Source organism: Brassica napus, chromosome C1, assembly GCF_020379485.1.
Source record: "Brassica napus cultivar Da-Ae chromosome C1, Da-Ae, whole genome shotgun sequence".
Taxonomy (NCBI): domain Eukaryota; kingdom Viridiplantae; phylum Streptophyta; class Magnoliopsida; order Brassicales; family Brassicaceae; genus Brassica; species Brassica napus.
In genome coordinates, this window is record NC_063444.1 from 31,619,294 (window position 1) to 31,630,072 (window position 10,779).

Sequence of the window (10,779 nt, forward strand, 5' to 3'; positions counted from 1 at the left end):
CATGAGGATAACAAGCAACAGTGCCTAGTTTAATTTTACAGGAACATACTTCTGACTTCAATAACAAGACAAAGAAGGGAACTTTATAACATACAACTACACACAAGAACAACAATGCCAACATGAAAAATGCATATTAGCAAACATTGACTTGATGATAACAACAAGAACAGCTTAAACACCCCAAGTATTGTAGATAAGAAGCTGTTTGTTAAGAGACAACAACGAGACAAAATAACTTACATGATTGCTCAATGTGTAGCCGCTTGATAAGAGACAAAAGAGACCCCATATTTTGTTTTTCTTTCACTGAAAATCATGTAATCGACGACAAAGAGTTAGACCAATTTTTTTTATCTTTCCTTACAAATTAAATCACAATAACGAGCTAAAGAACATGTAAACACAATTTTTTCCTTACCTGAGTCCATCGTTCTTGAATCGTGGGTAAAGAGGAGATGAAGAAAGAAGATGAAACCGAGAAAAGACTCTTCCTTGATTAAACGAGGATACGAAGAACATGCATGGCGAAGTTGCGACAAATAGATCAAATAAAAAAAGAAGCCGGAAGAGATCGCCTTTGTACTCGCCGGAAGAGATCGCCATTTCTTTGTTTCATTTGTCGGCCAGAGCTCGAGAGTCAAGGTGACGATGTCTGTGCGGATCCCCGCGCGTCCCGCGGGATACACCGAACCCATCCCGCTTCTGGCCCAAACCCGCACAAGCTCATCCCGCGAGGCCCGCTGTAAAATCGGGCCTGAATCTTAGTGACCAATCCCGTCTCGCAGCAAGTCCAAACGGGCTGGATCCGCGGGCAGGTTCAAATTTTGCCATCTCTAGTTTTAGTTGAGCTTTTTACTCTAGTTTTAGTTGAGTTTTTTAAGTGTTGAAATGTTTAAGTGTATTCAATTGCATAAATTGAGAAAACATTTAATTCTGTCCAACAATCATATTCTAACAAAATAAGTTATATTCTTTTCCTTTCAAAAAAAATTCTTAAAAAATATTTTTTATTTTAATTAAGAGTAAATAGTAATATTCATTCGGTTAAGGATTGGTTCGAGTTCGATGGTTATTTCCGATCGGATAAACGTCGTCGTGTGAAGATGTGTATTTTTTTTGAGAATTTTTACTCCTTACGCACCAAATATCCCCTATTTGCACTCCATACACTATATTCCTCCAATTTTTTTTCCCCAATCATTACTATTTTCTCCATATTCTATGGTATCTCACCCTTTTTGGTATATTCAGCAAATTTGTTCTTTTTTTTTTTCCCTTACGGCCAAATTTTCAACTCTAACCTCACTACCTTGCTCGTCCGTCTGCAATGGAAGCAGCGAGATTCATCAACCAAATTCAAATCACGAAAAATCCTAATCGCAGATTCTCTCGTCCTCCCCTCGATTTCCCGCGCTTTGTCAGAGCTTCTTCGTCTTCAACCTCACAGGTTCCCCTTCTTCCTTTTGCTGTCTCACTCTCTCTCTTATCTTCTGGTTTTGGGGGTCAGCAGGAGCCGAAAAGCTACAGAGGTCCGAAACCGAGCAAGAACTTGGTGGCTGATTTCGTTTCCAGAAACGACGACTCGGTCAGGAGCTTGCCCATCTACGTCGGAGGCGCTTCCCTCTTGGCCGTTCTCTTCAATCGCGCTGTTTCCGGTATCGCTCCTGTAGCCGATGCTAGCAGGTAATAATCTCTTAGCTCCGGTTCGGTTACTTAAGAGCATCTCCAACCCAACTCCATAATTTATTGCAAAATGAAGTGTAATTTACTGCAAAATGGGTGGTAAATCGAGGGATTTTGTTTGTTCATTACTCCATTTCCCACTCCATTTTGCAATAAATTTGCAGTAAATTATGGAGTCGAGTTGGAGATCCTCTAACACACTGAATTAATTTGCTCATTTGGTGGGATTTGTAATTCGCAGCTCACAGTCAAGAGCGGATCTACTGGCGCTTGGTTTGGCTGTAACCAATTTATTGACCGGTTTAGTCTGGTTATCGATCCGACCGAAGACCATAACACCGGTGGAACCTGAAGGTGTGGACTGCAAAGTTTTGGAACCCAATCTTCCTGCATCAATACTCTCCGAGTTGTTATGGTACTCTCTCTCTCTCTCCTTTGTGTAAAGATGAATGCACAGCACACTACTAAGGGAAAGATAAATCTGACTCATTTGATCTGTGTTTCAGGGCTTGGGAATCTATTAAGGTGGCAACATGTTGTAAGTCTCTGGTTATTGTCTACAATGGCATTTGCCTTCTTCAAATCGGGATGGCTGCTAAATCTCCGGATGCCAACAAAGCAGTCCTTGTCAACACTGATAAGCTGATGACAGGATCGGTTTACCAAGGGGTATTCAAATCCAAAGCACGTCAGTAGAGTACCAACTTTCACTTTATATTTTCCGATTTTTATCTAACTAATAAGAAAAAATAAATAATGATTTTGTCTTGTCAGAAAGTTACTTGGCAAATCTTTCTCTATATCCTGGGAGATCAGAGCTACCATTTCTGCCTCCAAATACACAGGTATCCTGAGAATTGTACTTAATAGGTTGTGAGAATGTGTGACAATATATATATATATTGGTTTTCTATCTGTTAGGCGGTGATTTTGCAGCCGCTTGGTGATAAAGGAATCGCAGTTATTGGCGGAAATACGATCAGAGGCTTCACGTCTTCAGACCAGGCTAGTAAAACTTTCACTTCTTGTAGCTTAGAAAAACTAATAGGACAAGTAAAAAGAGTTGGTTTGTTGTTCATCATGTTTAGGCATGGATTTCTTCAATTGGGGAGAAGCTAGATGCGACACTGGGGAGATGTTTTCTTGATTCCGATGAGATTTCCCAAGAAACAGATCGGTAAAGGTAACAGAAAGTTGAAAACAATGCAAAGAACTTTGATCATGTGTTTACACAAAGTGGAAATGTAAAAATAGATTCAAGAAATCATGAACTAAACACTTATAATTCATCAGCTTAGAGTTATGTATAAACCAATAAAAACTTCTTCACGAGCCCAACTATGAAGTGTGTTCTCAGGTATAATGAAGGCTTTTGGAACCTTTTTTCTTCAATTCTGTAGATGGGCATTTCGTTTGTGGGTGCCGTTTTGTGTTATGGTGCGAGACACTAACAAATCAGTGGAGAGTACACTGAATGATGTCTCTAGACAACGCACTCGTCTCCCCAGCGACTGCATTTCGTTCTGGGAGCTCTCCATGAATCGCTGAAAGAGATCTACCAGACTAGACTGTTGTTTTTCGATCTGAGTGATCTGGTTTCTGATCAGAGACAATTCTTCTTCTGCATTCTTTGTCTGAGAAGAACTACTACTCTCCTCTTCTTCATCACTACTCTGAACAACAGCAACAACTTGTGACTTATTAGATCTATTCTCTTTGACCTTTGGCTTAGCCGGAAACAGAACTCTTCTAGTCCCCGATGGCCGCTTCTCTTTCGACTCCGCAGCTTCATCATCATTTAACTTTGAGCTTGTTGGTACGTTTGGATTATTTTCTTTGCTTTTCAATGTGTTGATTCCTTTTCCTGTAGAAACTGATTTGGAGAGGGAAGATGAGTCTGGAGAATCATCTCCAAGTTGCTTCCATAAACTCAACGTATGATTCATCGTCTCCCTAACAAGCTTAACCTTATCAAATCTTCTGCTCTCAAGAAGAGCAAGACATGCCTTCTTATACAAAGGAGCTAACTCTTCTTCAGCCGTAGCTACTCTAGCCACGGCCTCCGCAGCAGCTTTCCTCGCATGCCAATCATCGCTGCTTAGAAACTCCAACACGTTAGGTAAAAGCCAATCCAGAACCGCCTTGTCGCTGTTTCTGCCTCCAATGGCGCCGATTACGCTTCCTATGGCTCCTAGAAGTTCAGGTTTCGCCTTGAAACCTTCCGATTTGAGCAACTTCCCGATCTTCGGAAGCGCTTTTTGCAACTGCTCGACATCAGGATCATCAGCCGCGTCTATAGCCGCCGCAAGGCACACCGCGGCTCCTATCTGCGCGTTGGCATCGCAGTCGTGGATCAAGGCTTCGATCATTGGTCCGGCGAGGACAGAGAAGGGCAGTTCGGTGATGTTGGTGGTCATATCCACGGAAGCGGTTGCGCAAGCGGCGCGGACGGAGGAATCAGGATCGCGGAGACGGCGGAGGATAGTGGAGACCATCTTCGGGAGGTGAGGAGCGAGGGAGTCTCCATGGGAACGAGAGAGTAAGGAGATGAGCGAGACGCAGTGTTTCCTAACTGGAGATTTCGCTGAAGAGTCTGTGGTTTGGAGACAGTTTATGAAGAGGGAGAAGGCCTCCGGTGAGAGGTTGAGAGCGATTGAGTCGAGCTCTGCGGCGGCTAGAGATTGAGTGTCGCGATCGGACAGACGGTTGAGACAGGCGATGACTCGCTGCTTGAGATCAGTAACCGTCCTCGGCGGTGAAACAGACGGAGACGAACGCATTTGAACGGAAGGCATAAAGTTTCAAGCAAGAAAAATAGGTAAGGAAATAGATATGGCGGCAGAAAAAAAAAAAAAATGGGCAATGAAGATGAAAGTTTGGTTAGTACTTGCCTTTTAAACAAGACTCCTCTTTGCCTTGCCTTTTAAACAAGTCCAATTTTCACCCCCCCCCCCCCTTCCAACCAAATTTTTGTTTTACATTTACTCTATACAAAATTATATTATTATTATTTTAAAATACTCATAAAAATAGATCCCCCAAAAAATTCGTGATAACTCCATAATTTCCTTTTTCGTAAGAAAATTTCAAATATAAATTATCAGACAACTGCTTCTGTTTTTTATTAATGTTTTATTATTACATCAAAATAGATTTCTTTTTAGTATACCAACAAAGATTCCATAACGTGGGCAGGGAATAGTTACGTAAATCTTCTGTGTATTTCTATAATATTATTTGATAAATCAGTTTTTTATGTGTCTCGTTCACGTTAATTCTTACAGAACTACTCTTAATGAATTAACCTATTATTTCAAATTAGCATTATTAAAAATATTTAATAATTTATTCCATTAAAATTTTTGTTTTCCTTTTATATTTTGTTAAATAACATATATAATAAAAAGGAAATATTCATATAATAAAAATGAAAATAATATTTACAAAAACGAAAATAGTTTACTCCAATTTACTTTTTAAATTTTAGTTTCCTTTTTTTATTCTTTTCCAAATAACATATATATAATAAAAAGTGAATGTTCATATATTAAAAAAATGAAAAATACTATTTACAAAAAGGAAAGACAAGTTATTTTATGAAAATATATTTTATATAATGTGATTTCATAAAAAAAAAATTCACAAAAAAACAGTTTTGATGTTAAAAAAATAACATCTCTTTTAAACATAATATTAAACAACATAATATATATTAATTAATAAAAATATTCTATTTATGTCAATCATTTTCTTAGATTTTTACAAAAGGTAATTTAAATAACATATACTAAAATATCATTGATGAACTAAAAATATTTTATAATTGATACGATTGAGATGTTTATTCAATTTTACATAATTTCTGTTTGTTAAACTTTTAACTATGAGTTTTCAAAATTTTACAAATCTACAAATATCAAATTATACAAAAGAATTTACAGAATTATATATATATTTAAGATAAAAAGCTGAACTAACGAAATCAATTAAATCAAATTTAGTTTAACTAGAATCAAAACTAATTGTGCTTCGAATTGAAGAAATATGTGTAATTTAATATTATCCACAAATAAGTAATTTAAACAATCTATATTTTTAAGTCAAAGACCAAAATATAAATGTAAAAATAAAACTTAATCAAAATATTAATCTATATTAGCACAAAAAATACTACGGTTAAATTTGGAGAATTAAATACAATTCAATATACCAAACTAATAATCACATCATCGACTATATATGTTATATATTCAAATTATATGTCTAATTAAAATAATATAATGTTATATAAAATAAATCATACATATAAATTAAAATTAAAATATTAATAAAGATAATATATTATTTGTATATATTTATATCCGTGCATGAGCGCGAGAAAATCACCTAGTTAAAATTAATGATGGGGAAATGTTGGGGACTTCATTAATTTCAAATAACTATTATACAGTTGCGACTAATGTTTTAGGATAATTTTCTGTTTATTTATCTGATTGCAGATCAGAACTTTAAACCTGAATTGGTTTACTGAGGATCAGTAAATGCAAACGTGATTCAAATATTTCACCCAAAAAAACGTGATTCAAATATCAAAGTTTGCAAGAAAACAGAAATGTATGAAAAATAAAACATCCTTTTTCTATTGTTTGGACAAAAATAAATATATAATAAAGTGTAAGTTGTAACAAAGAGGTTTTTTTTTTCACATTAATCTAATCTAACATGTATCTTCATTTAGACTCTTAAGAGCACCCACATTAGTGAACTTATGGGGGGGTTCACACAGATTCCAAAAAAAAAATATATAATAAAATAATGAATAGTGATGAACTTGTCTCTCTCCACTTCTTCTCAGTGAATCGGGTTCATCACTGTAGCGCGGGCCCCACGGCACGTGGCGGTCCGCGATTGGTCCGTTTAATTTTTTTTTTTTTTTTTTAAACAAAAATCAAACAGAAAAAAAATATAATAAAAAAATACTTTGTGAACCCTTTTCATGGGGTTCACTAATGGGTGCTCTTAAGGATTGAACCATGTCATATAGCACCACTATCATCAGTGCCTTAAATGTCAAATATTTTGATAGAGAACATAACCAGAGTAAACCAATAAGATCGGGTTAACAACCTAAATGAGTGGAATTGTATTACCCTCTTTTTCCCGTTTACCTGTTTCCTAAGATCCACAATTGATCCCACTTTCCTTTTTTCTTTGTGTGTATTGAAATCACAAGTTATTATACTTAGAATTCATTTGGAGAAAGGTTACAGAGAATCTAGATTGGGACATCTGTCATATCAACGAAAAATAAAACTAAGATTAGGCGGCAATTTACTATTTTATTACAAGCAAAAGACGGAAAATATACCCACAGTGTTGTTTACACATGAGCTGATGAGCCAGTCAAGCAAACACGGTTTCTTCCTTAAGTCTTCCACGTAATATAACGTGAAAGGGGATTATTGTGGTTTCATATAGTTTCCTACTATTATTCTTTTCAAGAAAAAGGCTGTACATTGATAAATTCTTAACTTTAATATTTATATAAAAAAGTTCTTAATTTAGAACCCATTTACAAAATAAAGATCATAATCTAGAATGTGATGGTAGCCATCATGTTTTCCCATATGATGAAAGCGGTTAACGTTTATGGGGGCCATGTTTGTTTCTCATGGCTTACATCTTAAGTACATTTTGAAAAACAAATCTTAGGTTTACCTCATAGGCTCACTGCAAGAAAACGTAGCAGTAACAACGGCGGTTTACGACGAAATTATTTCCTCGTAACTTTACATGGGCTTTACAACGCAATTACGACGAGACATTATTTCGTCGTAAACTCCATGGTAATTTACGACGAAAGGATTTCGTCGTAAAGTCAATGTAAGTTTACGACGAAAGTACGTGGAATGCGAAATAGTTGTAAACGTTACATCGACATTACAACGAATCATGTTACCGTTATATAAAGGTGAAAACGTGCATTCAATGTGCTTTAACTTACCTAAATTCGTTGTAAAGTCGTTGTAAATGTTCCATGTAAAATCCATGTAAAATCCATGTAAAACTTTTCTTGTAAAATCATTGTTATATTTCTCTATATATATATGTCATTTCCCACAACTCTCTTCTTCACAACACACAACTCTCTTCCTCTCGAACCTGATGGCGTTTAGACTATGTTCCTCATTCAGCCACCAATTACTATTTCGAAGATGACGATAAGGAACATGAGTCATTCGTCTGTCTGCCAATTCAGTGGAGCGACAAGGAGAAGTGGACGGAAGTGCAGTTGGTTTATACTTGAAAGGAACCTCCAACCATCGTCAAAGGTTCCTCTCAAGTACAAACCAGCTGCACTTCCGTCCACTTTCTCCTTGTCATTCCACTGAATTGGCAGACAGACGAACGACACAGGTTCCTTATCGTCGTCTTAGAAATAGTAACTGGTGGCTTAACAACGCAATTACGACGAAACCAACGAAACCAAATTTCGTCGTAAACGCCATGTAATATTACGACGCAAGTACGTCGAAAAGTAAACTTTACATCGACATTACAACGAATCATGTTACCGTTATATTTAGGTGAAAACGTGTATTCAATGTGCTTTAACTTACCTAATTTCGTCGTAAATTCGTTGTAAATAATATGTTAAAACCATGTAAAATCCATGTAAAATATTCCTTGTAAAATCGTTGTTATTTTTCAACTACCTAACTCGAAAATTTCTCTATATATATGTCATTTCCCACAACTCTCTTCCTCACAACACACAAACGGGAGAAAAAAAATCCGAAAAAAAATCAGAAAAAAAAAGATTTGAAAAAAAAATCTAAGAAAAAATGGCCGGTGGCGGTAGTATTTACGAGTTACGGAGTTGGATGTATTTGCACAAAGATTCCGACGGGAGGGTGACAAACGCATTTCTGAGCGGGCTAGAGACATTCATGCACCAGGCGGGCTGTACACCGATCACACAGGAAAGCGGTAAGATGTTCTGCCCCTGTCGGAAATGCAAGAATTCAAAATTTGCACGTAGTGAAACTGTATGGAAGCATTTAGTAAACAGAGGATTTACACCACAGTACTACATTTGGTATCAACATGGAGAGGGTTATGGGGGAAATGAAGCTAGTAGTAGTAATAATAATTTTGAGGATGGTCATCATAGTGAAGAACCGAATCATTTGCATAATGGATATAATTATCATCAAGATCATGAGCAGATGGTAGATCATGATAGGGTTCAAGATATGATTAGTGATGCATTTTTAGAAACAACTACAACAATAGCTGATGGAACTGGAAATGTAGAAGAACCTAATTTGGATGCAAAAAGGTTTTATGAAATGCTAGATGCTGCAAATCAACCAATCTACACTGGTTGTAGAGAAGGTCTCTCTAAATTGTCTCTAGCAGCTAGGATGATGAATATTAAAACGGATCATAATTTACCTGAGAATTGCATGGATGCATGGGCGGAGTTGTTTAAAGAGTATTTGCCAGAAGACAACGTGTCTGCTGAATCTTATTATGAGATTCAGAAATTGGTTTATAGTCTTGGGTTGCCTTCGGAGATGATTGATGTTTGCATCGACAACTGCATGATCTACTGGAAAGAAGATGACAAGTTAGAAGAGTGTCGATTCTGCAAAAAACCACGATTCAAACCGCAAGGCCGTGGGAGGAATAGGGTACCGTACCAAAGGATGTGGTACCTACCAATTACAGACAGATTGAAAAGATTATATCAATCTGAGAGGACTGCTGCATCGATGAGGTGGCATGCGGAACATGTCCAGAGAGATGGTGAGGTTGCACATCCATCAGACGCAAGAGCGTGGAAACATTTCAACAAGGTACACGCAGATTTTGCTACAAATATTCGGAATGTCTATCTTGGGTTATGCACCGATGGATTTTCTCCATTTGGAATGTCTGGTAGACAATATTCTTTGTGGCCAGTCATTCTTACGCCGTACAATTTACCGCCGGATATGTGCATGGAACAAGAATTTCTATTTTTGACCATATTAATCCCTGGGCCGAAGCATCCAAAACGGTCTCTTGATGTTTTTCTTCAACCGTTGATAGAAGAGCTAAAGCAATTGTGGTCAGAAGGGGTGTGGACGTACGATTGTTCCTTGAAAAACAATTTTACGATGCGAGCAGTTCTGCTGTGGACGATAAGTGATTTCCCTGCTTATGGGATGTTGTCTGGCTGGACAACACATGGAAGATTATCTTGTCCATATTGTCTTGGATCGACGGATGCTTTTCAACTGAAGAATGGTAGGAAGAGTTGTTGGTTTGACTGTCATCGTCGCTTTCTTCCACTTGCCCATCCGTACAGAAGAAATAAGACATTGTTTCGGCACAAAAAAATTGTCAGAGACGGTCCTCCTCCATATCTCACCGGCCAGCAGATCGAAGCAGACATTGATTATTACGGAGCTCAGGAAACAGTTAAAGTTGGAGGAAATTGGCATGTTCCTGGAAATATGCCTGATGGATATGGTGTGTCTCACAATTGGCATAAGAAGAGTATATTTTGGGAGCTACCCTATTGGAAGGATCTTCTCTTACGCCACAATCTGGATGTCATGCATATTGAGAAGAACTTTTTTGAGAACATCATGAATACATTACTTAACGTCCCTGGGAAGACAAAAGATAACAAAAAGTCAAGGATGGACTTACCTGATATTTGCTCAAGAAGTGAGTTACATATCAAGAGCAATGGAAACGTTCCTGTTCCCATCTTCCGGTTGTCATCAGAAGCCAAAACAACCTTGTTTGACTGGGTTGCATCAGAAGTTAAGTTTCCTGATGGTTATGTTTCAAATCTGTCAAAATGTGTTGAACGAGGTCAAAAGTTCTCCGGAATGAAGAGTCATGATTGTCATGTGTTTATGCAACGACTTCTTCCATTTGCTTTTGCCGAGCTCCTTCCAGCAAATGTCCATGAAGCACTTGCAGGTAATTATAAAACGTTAATATATATACATATGTTATGAAATGTTATTAATTTGATTACTTTTGCAATATACAGCCATCGGCGCTTTTTTCAGAGATCTCAGCACACGTACG

General features: G+C 37.2%; 2 protein-coding genes across 8 annotated transcripts; one reads left to right on the plus strand and one right to left on the minus strand.

Annotated features, from left to right (window-relative positions):
* The first annotated feature begins 1,210 nt into the window (after window positions 1-1,210).
* LOC125575303 (protein COFACTOR ASSEMBLY OF COMPLEX C SUBUNIT B CCB4, chloroplastic-like) lies at window positions 1,211-7,035 on the plus strand. Of its 7 annotated transcripts, none has more exons than XM_048745732.1 (7): window positions 1,211-1,450; window positions 1,514-1,686; window positions 1,928-2,101; window positions 2,193-2,374; window positions 2,461-2,531; window positions 2,608-2,691; window positions 2,775-3,024. In XM_048745732.1, exons 1-7 carry the CDS (start codon window positions 1,331-1,333, stop codon window positions 2,865-2,867), a joined length of 897 nt encoding a protein of 298 aa, XP_048601689.1. In that variant the 5' UTR covers window positions 1,211-1,330; the 3' UTR covers window positions 2,868-3,024. The 7 variants fall into 7 exon arrangements, 6 of the variants coding, with proteins under 6 accessions (XP_048601689.1, XP_048601690.1, XP_048601686.1 ...); XM_048745729.1 differs by adding an exon at window positions 3,087-7,035 and having other exon boundaries at window positions 1,252-1,686; window positions 2,775-2,869; XM_048745730.1 differs by adding an exon at window positions 3,044-3,073 and having other exon boundaries at window positions 1,252-1,686; window positions 2,775-2,869.
* On the minus strand, window positions 2,930-4,481 carry LOC106376936 (TORTIFOLIA1-like protein 5). Its single transcript, XM_013817068.3, has one exon. It carries the CDS (start codon window positions 4,479-4,481, stop codon window positions 3,075-3,077), a length of 1,407 nt encoding a protein of 468 aa, XP_013672522.1. The 3' UTR covers window positions 2,930-3,074.
* Window positions 7,036-10,779: the final 3,744 nt, after the last annotated feature.

Bases quoted from the DNA above. Each gene is read 5' to 3' on its own strand.
- LOC125575303 (XM_048745729.1), top strand. From the start codon at position 1,331: ATGGAAGCAGCGAGATTCATCAACCAAATTCAAATCACGAAAAATCCT. The intron at 2,102-2,192 runs GTACTCTCTCTC...TCTGTGTTTCAG, and splicing joins ATACTCTCCGAGTTGTTATG to GGCTTGGGAATCTATTAAGG. The intron at 2,375-2,460 runs GTCAGTAGAGTA...TTGTCTTGTCAG, and splicing joins GGTATTCAAATCCAAAGCAC to AAAGTTACTTGGCAAATCTT.
- LOC106376936 (XM_013817068.3), bottom strand. From the start codon at position 4,481: ATGCCTTCCGTTCAAATGCGTTCGTCTCCGTCTGTTTCACCGCCGAGG.